The 16,105-nt window shown below is 40.8% G+C and overlaps 1 protein-coding gene across 1 annotated transcript in view; it reads left to right on the top strand.

The window, feature by feature from the left end:
• Positions 1-6,077: 6,077 nt before the first annotated feature.
• The window catches only part of egfra (epidermal growth factor receptor a (erythroblastic leukemia viral (v-erb-b) oncogene homolog, avian)), a 39,288-nt gene continuing 29,260 nt past the window's right edge, over positions 6,078-16,105 (top strand). Inside the window, exon 1 of the mRNA XM_030074625.1 lies at positions 6,078-6,280. Coding sequence (XP_029930485.1) covers positions 6,202-6,280 — 79 coding nt within the window. The 5' untranslated portion in view covers positions 6,078-6,201. The remainder of the gene's footprint in view (positions 6,281-16,105) is intronic.

Below are 16,105 nucleotides of genomic sequence, written 5' to 3'. Positions count from 1 at the left end.
GACTCTACCTTGCAGTCTCCTTCCAAGCCCTTAAATGTGCCTTAAAGACCTCCCAAAGGAAGCAGGGGGTCACCATCTTTAGAAGGTGACCAAACCGCCTCAACCAGCTCCTCTCAATGTGGAAGAACAGCAGCTAAACACTGAAGTGCTCCTGGACTGCTGAGCCCCCCACCCTGCGGAAAACCTCTTTCCAACAGCTGGTGTGACTCAGCACACTCTTCACCACCTTGGTTTTGTGTAACCATAGAAATCATACAAGAACTTACATGAACTTTTAATGAATACATTAAATACAATGCCCACATTACTGCAGCTGGTGCACCTTACTGGCAGAGAGTCTAATGATTGCCTTTAAGCTGGCCACCCAGACATTTCAAAGGCACAACTGCTAAACACAAAGACACCAATGAACATGGCCCTGACAATATACTCTTCATGATGCCGGTGTAATGATATCATGTATGTTCAATCCACAGAAAATGGGTAGTAACTAGACAACCCCACCCAGACAAAACAAGGCTGGATATTTCAATATTAGTAATGTTTTTGGTTGTCATGAAAAAAATCGTTTTGTGTTCTGTCTCAAAGATGGGAAAATCCTTTAACAAGCTCTGCAAATTGTGCTTTGAATGTGTTTGTCATCCTCCTTATAAGCTGTGGTCACACAAATGCCGTCAAGGAAAGAGTGATATTGTTTTTGCTGGGAATGACTAGTTTCACAAGGAAATGGCACAAAAGTCTGGATTCCTGCCGTATGGTGAGACAGAAACGTAAGCAATTTGTGGATCAGTTGCTGAAAGTAGGTGGTGTGTGAACTGGAACTGACAGGCAACAAAGTTTGCTCTTGGGGCCGTCACACCCACCCATCCACCAAATCAAACCACCATTTGTCTCAGATGGTGTTTCAGGTCTTTGAGATGTAAAAATACGCCTTTACACAACATCTCAGTGATTTATGTCACTAGAAGTCGGCACACTAGCATCACATGTGAATAACAGCACCCGCAGACTTCTGTCAGAGTCAATGGAAAGATATTTTTCAATGGTGGAAAAGGGGATTGTGTTTGAGAGGGGACCAAACTTTGTCGCCTGTCTTTTCCAGTTCCCAGACCACACCTTGGGCATCCATACTTCCCCAGCATTTTCTTGAAAAACAAGTTTTTTCTGTTCTTATCAACTGATAAGACTCCGAGATACCTGAACTCCTCCCTCTAATGCAGTTTTTTTTTTTTTTTTTTTTTTTTTTTTTTTTTTTTGGAGGAGTTTCTCTCCAAGCCTCACATTTGATGTTGCTGACTCTCATCTTGACCAAGTTATACTCAGTAAGAAACTGCTTCAGTGCAAAACAGCAATCATGTGTTCTGATGAAACCAAAAGAATGACATTATCTGCAAACTACAGAGATGACGCCTTAACCGGTGTCATTGATCTGCATGTACAGAGACCACCACATCCAAAGATTTTGTTTGGACCAATCACAGGTTCAGAACAAAATTTTAGACCAAAGCTTTTAAACTGCTTTGAAATGGTTAAGTGAAAACATACTAACCTTTGCTAAAATTAATGTTAGGGCCTGTTTCAGGAACATTTTCAGCTCTGGCTAAAACTGTGTTTGGTCTCCATGCCCACAGATCAAAGTATCTCACTCTAACATCACCATTGTGGGCACTGGGCTTTGATAGGCTGTCCATTTATATCATAAACAGGAGTGGGGACAAAGTGCATCCTTGTCAGAGTCAGTTACCCTCCTTGAAAAAGCTTGACCCATAGTGTTTGGAAGAGTAAAGCTTTTATGAATTGGATTTACACTTCATTACTGCATGGTATAAATTGCCATGGAGACTAACTGACATTTATTTATATGAAAAAAAAGTTGTGGACTATTACTTTAATGGGAAAAATCATGGAAGAAAAATGTGAACACAGCTCTTGCCCTGAGTGAAACACGGCCAAATGGCTTGCAGAACCAGGCTTGGAACCTCATATTCCAGTAGCAACTACCACAGGATTCCTCCGGGAACGCTGTCATAGGCCTTTTCCAAATCCTCAAAACACATTAAAACAGGATTAGCAAACTCTCATGACCCAACGATAATCCCTAATAACATTTTCATTTTAGGTAATAGACAGAGGCACAGGGTACAGTGTACAAGGACAACTCTTTAAACCTTTATTGCACAAACGCAAATTATGTGAAGAAAATTGAAAATGCCAAACTGTCAGGAAACGACTCAGGTTTCTCAAGTCTGTGAACTAGGTGTTCCATGCATTGAAACGGGATGTGGCTGGTAAAGTTGAGAAAGAGATTCCTATTGGATTAAAACAGGTTCATTCATTTACCTTGAAGGTGTTTACTGTGTAACCCAATGGGCTGCCATGGAGACCACATGCTCTGGCAAGTGAACATGGCCCAACGCCAGGGACCAGGGGCCTTGTCAGGAAACGGTAAAACACAGCGCAATAAGACAATGCACAGGTTTTACCAATCTCCAAAGGACGTTACAACACTGACGTGAGTGTGAGTGTGTGTGTGTGTCTGAGAGAGGGAAAGAGAGAGAGAGATTTCTAACGAAGGCATGTGGATTAAATTTTAGATTTTAGAATTACAAAATCAAACATTTTAAGACCACCACAGACAACCCCCAACACGCAAATGTCCCACTCAAAGGATTCATTAAAAAATGAAAACCATGCATTCAGTATTACAAAACAAGAACCCATTTGTTCCCTCAAATATTTGCCTTTGCTATTGGAGCTTAGCTGGGGGAGAGATGCCTTAAGGCAAGCAGATGGCAAGATATCAGGTAATCTCACTGGCTTCTCTAATTAAACCTAATTAATTGGTGCTTGACGGTTTGCTCTAGGCGCCTGAGGCCTTCTATCCATACCACTGAAAATAGGATTTAGACAGCTATTATTAAAGCTTTTAAACTGTATGGACTAGTCACATCTAATCCAGGTTTTATCTCACATGTCAGAGATATGACAGCCATGACAGGCACCTAAAATAGAACTCTACGATTCAAAACAATCACCCTGCAAACCAAAATTGATTAGTTTTTTTTTTCAATCCCTAGGAGTAAATATTATAAAACTGACCGATGTCTTATTTGAGAACAAAACCCCTTAAATTTAGAACACCAGCCATGTTCACTGTTATTGTGTGGCAGGTGTCACATTCACTCTCTAAAACTGGCGTGATGTATGATGTTTGGGTGTGTGCAGCAGATGCTGTGCCTTCAAGTGACAGTAGATTGTATATGCTCATTGCACCCATATGTTTTACTCCTCTTCTTCTCCTCCTCCTCCTCTACTGCATGTTCTCATCTCTGCCATGTACAAGCCACTTCCTATAACACGGGAGATAATTGGGAAAGGTAGCCTTGGTACTTTCCTGCAATTGCACATATCACCGCGATGTTGCTGGTCCATCTGGGCCCTGTCATGCACATCAGAGAGAGACCTAAAGGGAAACATGTTATCTCCCCTCACAACACGGTCGCACAGCCTTTCTGCCTGGCTGAACCACTTAATTGATTTCTTGTATAAACATTAGTTAATCAAATGGCCTTGATAGATGAGTGTGGTTGTTTGGCGTTTAATGTACGTCAAAGAACTCAGGTATTAAATCTATACTGCATGTATTAACACATAGATAGAGGGATAAAATGTTCTTTCTTAGTATTAAGGTCTTTTCTGTGGAGTTTACTGAATACCAGTGCTGTGTGCACAGGCCCACAAAGCGTTGATGAGTGACTGAAAATGTGCAACGACTGCAAGGAGGGACATGTCTTTGTTTAACCAGCCACTGTTGCTGTCATATCGCTCTTTCTCTATCTCTCACGTTCTGTTTTGCTCTCTCTTTCTCTCTCCTGCGCACTCTTTTACTCTCACTCTCAAGAATCCCCAGTGGTCTGGTCATTATTGTGTGTTTGTTTAGTGTTTCTGCTTGGCTGACAGACAGCTGTGGTGTGTGGCTCAGAGTAGGCCAAAGCAAAAAGCATGGAGCCTTGGAACAGTGATGGATGGTGAAATGAAGTATTATAACAACTGCGATTTTTTTCTCTGTTATTTTGAAATATCTCACACTTGATACATAGGCCAGTGGTTTTACAAATTAGCCACCTTGAGAAGTCAAGATGATATTTTTTTTTTTAAATTGAGACTCCATATGGCTTAGTATTCTGTGGTTAACCTTGGTTTCAAAACATTTGAATTGGATTTAATGTTATGACCCTGAAGGGAAGCTGGAATTTGCTTTTCAGTTACAGTAAAACTATTTCACCTCTCTTGATCCACTTGATGAGACGTGGACCGTTCAGAAGCACATAACCTTGAGAAGTGAATTACTTTCTCACGTAATTACACACCTTCACTGAACATTTCCCCCACCCGACTTACTCAGATCACAGAGGCCATGGAAATTTTTTTTTTCTGTTTCCCAACGATAAGCCCTAGAACAGTCAAACTGACAGTTGCAACACATCAACGGTACGCTCAAAATAGCCCGCTGTTTTGTCTTATATGTGAAACATTACCCTCACATTAGGTAATTTCACTGCAAGGAGAATGGCCATAATTTCACCCAACACAATAACGTCTTCCTCCAACAGTACAACCAAAGATGATTTGCCGAGCCATTAGGCTGTGGTAATGAAATAAAGACCATTGTGAAAAATGATTTCTATCACTCCTGTTCCCATAGAGTCTGATCTGTGTACAACAACAGGCACATTTAAACAGCTTGACGTCCATTTAGACTCAACTCTAATCAGACAGATACTTTGTCAATAGTCTAGACATTTTGTTTGTGCAGCCCCTGTACGACACTGATGCTGAGAAATTTTTTTTCATGCAGGTGAATCAACAACACACAGTATTGAGGGTGGGGGGTTTCGGGACACCAGAATGTATTTCCGGGAGTGCTGCTGGCCTAATCCAATGGAAAATCTGTGGTGGGTGTTAAGTTTTGACAACCCAAATGACTCACCTACCCCTCATCCTCTATCGCCTAAGGAACAGTTTCCACATAGGTGCTCATCCAAAATAACCCAAGAGATAGTTACAACAGATCCTGTGTATTGGCTAATGATAAAAACAAAATATGGCCAATTTGTCAAGTTTATCATGTTATACTTATCTGCAAAATAACACATTAATTAGGTCTCTAGATCCCTGGAGACAGCCTTTGATAACACTCATGATGGGAGTCATTCATCAGACTTCAGCTCAGATAATGTGCAGTGATCTCACTTTGTTTGTTTTTGTTTTTTTGTTTTTTTGTTTTCCTTTTATTGTTTCAGGCTGTAAAACTTTTTTATTCCCTGTGGGAAAAAAATAGTATTACACCTATGTAATGCAATTCTTTTAGATGGACAAATTTCACATCCTGTTAGAAATATTAGCAGAATATCACGGGAAATACATGTATATATAACATCACACTGTATGATAGGGTAATTTTAAACTCACTGGTGCCAGAGATGCTGCTTTTCCCACCCTTTTAAATGAAGAATATTCAGCTTTTATCGTTGATATAAATCATTTTGAAAGAAAAGCCACAGTATGTATTACAGCAGGCGTTATAGAACTGATGTAAGTTATGAAAAATAGAGCATTTTAAGAGAAAAGGCTTGAATCAAAACGTTTGTGAATATACCACTGATTTTCGTTCAGACTGATGATTGCCGGTTAGTCACAGGCTGAATCACAGATTGACATTTTTTTTTTTTTTTTTTTTAAATTTATCTATCTATCTGTCTGTCTATCTATCTATTTATGTGTCTTCACCACTAGATCACAGAGCAAATGAAGGGAAAATAAGCCTATTCAGGGAAATCTAAAGATAGGATACTTTTTTCCCCCAGTGTTCATTATTTTTCTGTACAATAAGCAGACTTGGCTCGTACCTGCGAGGCTTGAGGCACGCACCAATCCTCCCTCTTGCTGACGTCAGAGCAGCCAATAGTTTCCCCTCGGTTCACTTAGCGCCTCGCGGACTGCTGAAGACCTACGAGAGGAGGAGGAGGAGCTGTCAAAAAAAGTTTGAGTTCCCAGGAAAAGAAAAGTCCTTTACTTGACGAAAACTTTAACCTTTTCTTCTTAAGTTTGAGATTAGCGGGATATCGCGTGCTGTTGGCATGGAATGACACCTTTCCACTCGCGGCGGAAGAAGAAAAACGAGGAGCTTTTGAGAACACGATGGCAACACAGTTTCAAATGTGGATCACTCTCACCTCTCTGCTCTCCTTGGGCGCTTGTGTTCTGGCGGAAAAGAAAGGTATGTCTGGGAACTGTTACATGTACGTGGCTGTGTGGTCAGCAGGCTTCCAGCGTCAGGCTTGAATAGGCTCCTTGTTTTTCCAGCTTTAAGTTAGACCACCGCAAAAATCGCAAAAGCGCTCAAACGGCGCAGAGAAACTCATGGGAAAAAAGTTTCACACACTCTTGTTTTTAAAGCTGTGACCTGGAATGAAGCTACGCAGTGGCCCAAATAAAGTTTATAACCTTTTTCATAGTCACTGGTAATGATAACAGTCATAACGTTATGTTGGCCTACTTAGAAAAAAAAAAAAACCTGCTTGGTATGTTGAGTTGGCCAATGTCTACAACGCAAATACGCATCCCTGACATATCCAGTGTGAAATCACGCTGCAGTGTGCGCAGATTTGCACCAGATTGACGATGCTGTGGGACGGGATGTGGATTGTGCAATTACTGGAATTATTTATTTTCCAGTAACTCAAGCAACTTTGCTTCTTATTTTGCAATATTTGTGTGCAAATGATTTGGGGCATTCTCTCGCGTGCACGGTTTGGCCTATTTTGTAGGCGAAATTGGATTTTAAATCATGACAATCCTGCTGCCACCCTATAGCCACCGTATACACACACACACACACACACACACACACACACACACACACACACACACACAGAGTAAAAGTACATTTGATTTCATTTGTTGACTTCTCCCTGTACTTTGGACCTCATGACTGACATTGCCATATTTTCTCATTTAAGATTTCCTTCCCACTCTCCTGCCTACTCAGTTGTGCACATTAAATTTTTTGGTGAACATGCTCTTGCATGAAAATCTGATGCATGTGCTTGTTCTGCAACGGGCTCTTTAAAATCAGGCTTCTTCTTCGAGATGAAAAGTTGCTCAGTATGTTTGCAGTACAAATACAAGTAAATGTGGTATGGAATAAGCAATAAATGAGGTTGATGAAAAGTGAAAACAAGTGCTAAAGATGGCAGGAGCCTTTTTGCACTGCTTGTTATAGTTCTTTCTTTTGGCCCTGAAGTAAAGGTCACAGAGCTATTGTTTTTATAAAAAGACTCAAGCTATTTTGACTCTAATTTCAATGCCTCTTAATGCTTTCAACAACACTGAACATTCCATGAGCTGATATCCTATTGTTTTAAAGTTTAACATATGGAATCTATATACAGTATGTGCACCTTCCTATAAGGGAACGAGTGCTGAAGAATAACTCTGGGGTGAATTGAAACCAGGTACAGTGGTGCATCTCAGGGGTTCGAATGAAATAGTAGAATTCAAAAGAAGAGCCGTTGCACATTTACTTGGCATGCAGTGTGACTCAAACCTTAGGAAGGGGCTGGTTGTCAAGAGAAATAGTGGCCAGAGGAGCTAATTTAATCCCTCATAACCTGTACTTCCTTTTTTCATCCATCATCAGTGTCCACACTCATTATATTATTGTTCCTCTTAATGAGCAGATGAGCAAAGTCCATGTGTTGCATACAGTGGCTCCCTGGAGAATTAACACGTGCAAGTTGCATCCCCCTTGCTCGCTCTAGCAAGTTACATCCATCGCTGGCTTTCAGAGAACCATAACAAATCAGATGTGTTAGTGAGCCAAAAAGACAGAGTCCCTAAATATTTCTGGGCTGCTAAACAAACTAGACAGCGCACATTTTACCCAGCAGTAGACGTCTCCTACAGTAAACAAGGATTTCAGGATTATGTTCTAACTGGAAAACATAAGAAATCATCAAGTGTAATGATAGTTATTGTATGCACCAAATTTTGATTTAATTAATGTTCTTTTTTCGCCACTAATCCAGTTTTCCATTCCCAGCAAGATGTAAGCTCCACCATATGGTCTGAGAAGGTTTTTTTTTTGTTGTTGTTGTTTTTGTTTTTTGGCCAGAGGCTGAGACAGATGTTTCAATGTGGCACATCATGTTTTTCTAGTACACATTGTCCAAAACACTCAAACTGATTTGGACAAGGTGTCAAATTGCATCCAAGTCTCCATGGCATCACTAACTCAGAGCAAATAGGAACTGCCTGGATATGTGGATTGTTTTCCACCTTAATAAGAGCAACTAACACATTAATTAATATGAGTTACTCATTAAAGAAAGAGTAGCTCAAGGATGCCATGATATGTTCATGAGGTTAGGCCATCCAGGTTGCAGATGGTTTATGTATTAACTTCAACTCAAAATTAAACCTAGGAATGAGTGACAGAGGCTATTCCTCAGTAATGACGTGCCGACTACTGAAAAATGTGTTTTTCAGGCGTCAGCTTGTTGATTAAGAAAAACACTTGCGAATGCTACTGTCGTCCACATTAAGTTTTTTCCTAAGTTAATGGAAGTAATGCATGTAAAAGCCCTTTTCCTGTTCTCCCAGGGGGACCTGAATGTATTTATTGGATGTTGCTGCTGTCCTGTATGGGGAAGACATTAAGGCCATAGGCCCCCTCATGCAGATGAATTTGAGATTTGATAATGCACTCAGCAGCAAACGCGCTCTCCCACAGGAAGTCCGCTTGTCAGTCCTCTCTTCAGCGACAGCCTGGCAGGGTGCGACGGAGGCTGTGGGAGTCATTCAGGACATGCTGAATAATTGAAATACTCCTCATCCTGCGTGTTGGCATTCTTAGTTATTAACTGTCATCATCTGTGGTGAAGTTGTTAATTAGGCCCACCGGTTCATCCAACAGGAAGTAATAACAAAGCTAATTCACAGGATCAAATGATGAATTGAGACAGCATCAACTGGATTTCTCCTCTCTGTGACTTTAAGGTGGAATTTTACTTTGTAGGTGATGACTAAATAATTTTATTTCTAAAACTCTAAAAATTTTTAATGCTAAAACACTTTTACTTTTTCATTGTCATATCTGTCGCTTTTCCAGACTGCCTGAGTGCAGATATGAGGCGGCGCTGCTGGGGGGCCCTCTAACTGGGCTGCGAGAGATAACCTGTGAAAGATCAAACTAATCACAGAGACATGTCGGCGGCTAAATCCTTAATCCCTAATGCCAGGCTCCCCAGGCTCACGCGGGCACAGGATAACCCGCTTATATCAATATGCTTTTTCAGAGTTAATGGGTTATTCTAGTTCTCGACAAAATGAGATTGGATGATAATATATGAGTGAAATCCAGTTCAATCAGTTCTGCATTTAAATGTACTCTGTGTTTGTGCACACCTGCAAAAAGTTGCCTGTGAAGCTGAATCAGGGCAAAAGTCTGTCCCATCTATTGCTGCAGTACTTTTCAGCATTTGGAGTAAGTGCTTTTCCCTCTGCATTGTGTTGGAAACCAGCAAACCTGCGTCCTTCATCAATCACTTTTTTCCATCTTTTTGAGATCTTTTCTTTTCATTAAAGCCCACTCTCTGGGATTAGATGGATGTTGGTAGTGAAATATAGGTTATGATCCTTTGTAATCCTAGAATCTCTAGTCTGTTTTTTTCGGGTCCAGAGGGGCGCTGCTGCTGCTGCTGCTGCTGTAGCCGTTGCAGTACCTACCTCTGATGACCTTCCCAGACTTCCATCTGCTGGAGCCATTGTTGGAGATACGGCTCCTTGGTTGGGGCCGTGGGAGCTGGGGGGAGAATTTCTCTCCCCCTCCCTCCTTCCCTTCCAGCTTTGATAAACTGCACTGTGTCTGAGTGGCAGAGATTTTAGTGAGCTGGCTAGCTGAGGATTTTGGTTTCACTCAGGGACAATAGTGCCTCTGTTGAGGCCAGGTTATCTGGCAGTGCTGATACTTTGGTGGAGGACTGAGATCTGTGGTGTGCAACAGACACACCGGAGGCTGGATGCGATTGTCAGCAAGATGAAACACAAGAAGGGAAGCAGCTTTTGTTATTCTGCTCTTTTTTAACACAAAGTTACAAATGTGTTAGGGCTCAGTGATATGGGCAAAATGAAATATCTCAGTATCTTTGACTACTGCTGACTAGAGAATATGGCAAAAAAGACAAATGTATCATATCAATAGATAACTAAGTATCTTGATATACATCAGATATTTATTATGTCACTTTTAATAGCTACTTTTAAAGAAACTGCTAAAGAAACCATAATTTAAATCATGATGCTAAGAATACAGTGTGCAGTTCCTGTGTACAGTGCGTGTCTTCTCACCTGTGACCGGGCATGCAACCAGATTTTTCTTTGGTGCTTGCCATGTGATTGGAAATTTGTGTTTTAATTATAGAATATAATTGCTTTAAATGCATTGACATTTTAAACTTTTAAATTGACATTTTTGAACATTTTTCATATTTATATACTGTCACAATTATTGTTTTATTTCCCAGCCCTATATTTGAAAAAATACCTTGATTTCAATATTGCGATGATATTGTCGCTATGACGATTGACGTTTTTGTAAGATATTTACGCACAAGAAATTTTTGATTAGCAATCATTACTGATGTGGATATGATCAAACAAGTAGAGGCAAATAATAACACATCTAAAACTGTCTAATAAGTTGGTAGAATTGCATTCCTTTACTGTAATGCAGCCTTTAAAATCAGGAAAATGCAACATCATATCACAAAATCCGAAATCCCACACAACATCCAGTCTGACATCATGATATCAATGTGATATTATTATCGTCCCTAAAACATTTACTTTTGATCCATTGTTAAGCCCTAAGAATCAAGTAGTAGTGCAGCTCAAGGTAATTGCTCATTGAATATCTGGTTCTGTATCTTGTCAGGCTGTGCCAGCATAAAAGCAAACAAGCAATAAATTACAAACCTCTATGTATTTGTTTCATCCCGGTCATACACAAAAGATAAGCAGTTTTTTCTTCTACATTAATGAGACGAGGCCTCCCATAGTAGCCCAAATTTTATTGGGTTGTATCTCTGGGGAATGTTGCAGTTACTAACACGTTTGTGGTTTGTATACATGCACTAAGAGCACCCCATGGAATAAGTGACCTGTGTGAATGTGGTTACTCATTTAACAGATTTGTGTCCTTTTGTTTGTACATGGTAACAAAGCCATCTACTGCATTTATGGCCTTTCCATGATCCGGTGGCCGCATCGAGTCTCCGGTGGAAAGAGACCAAGAAATTCAGGCTGGAAAAAAGCCCTTGTGCTATCTTCTCATCTGATCAGGTGCAGTGTCGTGTTAAAAGGGAAAAGAGGCCGCTGCTTCAACTGAGTTATTAGCCCACCCTTGAATGTCTATCTGTTACAGCATATTGCTCTGGCAGCAGAACAGGGAATGATCATATATTTTCATGATTGAAATTTTTATTTGCTGTTGAGCAATGGTCTGGTCTCTGTTGAGAAAAGAAGTTCTTTGTAAGACATGATCCAATATAATTTGCCAAAAACATATCTATTTGCTTTGTGGAAACATGTGTTGTGACTCTTTAATACATCGTAATAGCGAAGTAGGAGTAGTATTATGTCCAATCCAGGCTGAAGAGGTAGTATACAGTACAACATTTTTATTGGAGAAGGAGATTCAGATGATTCTCATTTCGTTGTATTTACTGTATGTTTGCACACAGTAGAGCTTAGACAGCAGTTTTGTTTTGTTTTTTTGTTTTGTTTTTTTAAACAAGTTCAAACATTCAAGTTCAGATTGGCTGCCAACTTTGCAAAACCAAGTTAGATGCTGGCATGTCACAGTATTATTGAGTCATTTATGGGTTACAGTTTTCCCACATATTGGCTGGTACTGATATGCTTGCCAGTGTGTTGTGCAACTTCAGCTTAAACAGCTGGAGCATTTGAAAATGTTGTTGCCATATTTAATTTCTGTGGTGAATGAATTAGCTAGTTGCATTTCACAATGTTCAAGTTCTTTGAATAACACTTTGACCAGAGTTTATATATGTGTGTGTCTTCTCAGGCTAAATGTGCTAAAGTAGTTTTGCAAAACAGTGCCAGTAGTGAAGGTAAAGATGGAAAGTGGGAACTGAAAATTTCCATCCCGGGGCCTTGGTTTCACCTCGGCTGAACACCATGGCACTGCCACACAGAAAAACCTCACAGAATCACAGAACTGCTCAGTTCAAATGAGAAGTGAGAGAGTGAGAGTGAACAGAAATAATCCGTGGTCTTCTCTGAGAGGAATATTTCTGCATATTGTGATTCAGAGCTGAAATCTATGGATCTTCATGTCATTATGCAAATTTTGACAGATGACAGTTAGATTGACAGGGGTGATGCACGGATCAAAGCGAGAATAACAGCAGGGGAACAAACAGGAAACTCAAGGATACACAAACAGACGTCAGAAGTGCGGGGCGAGATCTTTGACCGGTGCTTAATCGTTCATCAAAGATGCCACTATCTGTGTCCGCTTATGTGCTGCTGCTTCAAAGGCTAGCTTACATTCTGGAGCTTCTCACAAGAGTCCTGCAGACCTGTGATGTTTTTTCTCATGTAAAAAAAAATATCGATACACTTGAGTATTGCGATATTAAGTTATGTGATAGTGTATCTGTTCTCATAAACACTGTTTTGTATTTTTAATTACTAGGAAAGCAAATAGCTTACATGCAAAGATCCATGGCAGACAGTGGTTCATTTTGTGTTGCATTCAAACCCCCGGTCGTTACATCGCAGAATTGTAAACCAGCGTTTCTCAACCTGCAAAATCATGAGTCATCCCAGTCCAAAATTTATTAAATACATACACTCTGTATCCCTCTGATGGCCAACACATACACACCATAAGTGCTTATTGAGAAAGAGAGAGAGGGAGAGAGAGGTGGTGGGGAGGGGCGGACACATGTGACTTACCACCAATTGGAAACCTGAGCCTGGGACGATGTACACAAATGCCCTTTTCTGGCAGGGATGGATGCGAGGCAAACATGGAGCTTCTGGTCCACAGCCCTCAGTTGCTCCCTGTACTTGTTCTTGATGTAAGTTAGGCTCAAAAAACACAGGTCGCACAAATACGCTGTAGAGAAGGGTAGCAGCTGCTTGAAACTATTGGGTACTCCTTCTCCAGTGTCCTCCTCCAGAAAATGCACTTCTGTTTGAATGTTCAGCTACTATATCATCCGCCAGTTAGCTATCCTCCCATGCCTTCTCTTTTGCACACTCTAATTTCATACCACATACTGTGTACCAGGCACATAGGGAGAGGGCATGATGGGTCCCCGGTAAAGATGAAACCATACAACAAGTAGCTGCCATTGTACGTCTTTTCTCTGTCTTGCTGCTGGCCTCTACTACCTTGGCTGCTGAGCCACTGGATGATGTAGTTGATGAAGACCGTAGGATGTGATGATGACCCTTTTGTTGGCATTGTGATGTGTGATGGGAAAAGGGTGATGTGATGACATATGAGGCCATGGTACCCCGGTTGGAAAAGGCTGTTTTAATCTATCTTCAGCCATTTGACTCTTCCACTCCAACATAATAATGTACACTGAAACAGGAAGAAGTAAGCATATATTTTCCTAAAATTGGATAAAAAAAAAAAAAAAAAACGCCCTGTATTGCAGTATATAACAATGTTAAGTCCTAACCCCTGTATCCTGATATGTATTGTATCACCAGATTCTTGCCATCACACAGGCCTACTGCACACAGGTCTTTCTGAGGAGCAATGCTTCCAATAATAATCAGAGTGGAATCCCCTAGGGACGAGAACAATGGCTTCACAAATAAATCTCCATCTGTGAGGATTTGAGAAGAAAGTGCTGTTTGCAGGGTGATGGCCAATCTCAGAAATGTTGCTTCCGTAATGGCATTTAGCCTCTTCCTGTGTGGTCCGGTGAACTAAGTGGTGTTTAAACTCTGACTCACCGTTTGGTTTGGACCTCATGATACATTAGAGTTAATTTATCCAATTTTTGCAAATGAATTCTCTGCATCTGTCACAGGCTATTGTTTTCGAGATCCAGGATGTTTAATTTCTAATGACTGCAGACTGTAGAGGGGGGCATTCCTGTCTCACATCCTGATTAAAAGTCTCTAGGTAACCATCTTAATTTGAACCAGTCCATAGCGATTTGTCATTCCCCGTACATTGGTTAACATCTGTGGACTATCATTTGCAAGTTTTGTGCTTTTTCTCACACACCTGTAAGCAGTAGGAAATCTGTGACAGACGTTTCCAAGGAACAGCTTAACTTGAATTTACATCATATGATTTACCGGACTTCATTCACACAGTTCCAGGGAGTCGTGAACAGGCTTGTCTGCTACTTTTTTAGTGCGACTACTGCTGACTAATGTGTGTTTCTTTTTTCCTGCTGTATGAAGGCATTACATGCTTCATTGCCTGGGTGTGGTATAGTGTCAATCAACATCTTTACGACTTTCTGTTATTTATTATAATGCTACATACAGTGCACAGCAGCAGCTAGCCACATAGAGGGGAACAGAGGGGTTTTGGACTTAAAAGAGCAGTCACTGTTTGGTCTGTTCTGTTTACCTTTAGATTTTTGGTGAGCATGGGCTGTGGCACAGACTGTGACCTCTGCAGGGAAAACAACAACAGCTCCAGCAATGTCGTAACCATTTAACTTGCATTAAGGAAGCAACATAACTGCCACTGAAACCACTCGGATGCCAACATTTGGAGCAATGTGGTTTTCAAAAATTCAACTGCATTTTATGTGCATAGGAAAAAAAAAAGATTTGCCAGCAGAGAACAGCACAGAGTTCCACATGAGCAGAATAAACGCCGAGAGACGTGCAGAATTACTTGTTAACTGATACCTGTAATGCCTCCAGGTTTCTTTCTAGTCTAGACTCCAGTCACATGTTTGAATAGGCCTAACATTGACGAGCTGCAGAGCTGAGAGTGCAAAGCTTGGATTCCCGACTTACAGTGCGCCTTTGTGATTAGGTTACCTGGGTTTCTGAACAAGAGTCTCTTCTTAAGAACATTTTATGAACTCCTGAAAAATAGCCAAGTATACAGAGGGCGAGTGGGTGGATGGTGGGGTGAAAACAAGTTATTTGGAGGGCATGCTTGAATGAGAGATACATACAAAGACAGAGCAAAATAAAAGAAAAATGTTCATTTGCATGCAGCGCCTGTGCTCTAAAATCGAATGTATAGGCCCGTCGCCATGGAAACCCCAAGTCTCTGGACAAAACCCTCTTTGTTCAGGACTTTGTTGTCTGCTTTGACACAGGCTTACTTGTCTTCGCTGACCTTAATGTGCTATGTGGACATGACTTTAGTGACTTTGTTATACAGCCCTATGTCAACACCAAGGAGAAAGGCATCCCTCTTGGCTAAAAAATGATGCAGGATTGTAGCAAAGAATTCATTCAGCTGTTGTGGATTTGTATTGTAGATAAGGATATCTAATCCGACAGACAAATAACAGTAGAGACAAATAACTTGCATGTCCCAGAAATGGAACAAACACTGTAGGTTTAGGAATGATTTAATCAGCTTTATGTTAAAACGCTCCATATATCTTCAACACCACAAGGGCTCAGAAGCAAAAAGGAAACGGATAAATAATGTGATCATAGATCGGTGCAATGTGTTATGGGCAAGAAAATAACAGACGTTGTTCCTCATGACATAGCCCTGTCTGAGTTACGACAGTAATGATAGGGTAGCTGCCGGCAGTGCATTGTGATGAGGCGTGTTAGAGGAGGAAAGGAAGACGTCAACCTTGGTCTCACCATAGCCCAGCTTTTTACAAGCCTACATCACCTCACACTGCATTTCATCATCACTGTAAAGTGTTTTTCATCCCAGCCCTTTGTAGATCGAAAGACAGCGTTGCTTGTCAAAATGGTGGTAGTGGCATACTCAGTTACAGATGAACGAGTTGATCTGTGATTTGCTTAACTCCCAGAGCGCTAAAACATAATATGCTCT

This window comes from Myripristis murdjan, chromosome 17 (assembly GCF_902150065.1).
Source record: "Myripristis murdjan chromosome 17, fMyrMur1.1, whole genome shotgun sequence".
In the NCBI taxonomy this organism is placed as follows: domain Eukaryota; kingdom Metazoa; phylum Chordata; class Actinopteri; order Holocentriformes; family Holocentridae; genus Myripristis; species Myripristis murdjan.
Note: the sequence above shows the minus strand (reverse complement) of the source record. Positions and strands in the feature narration are given on the sequence as shown.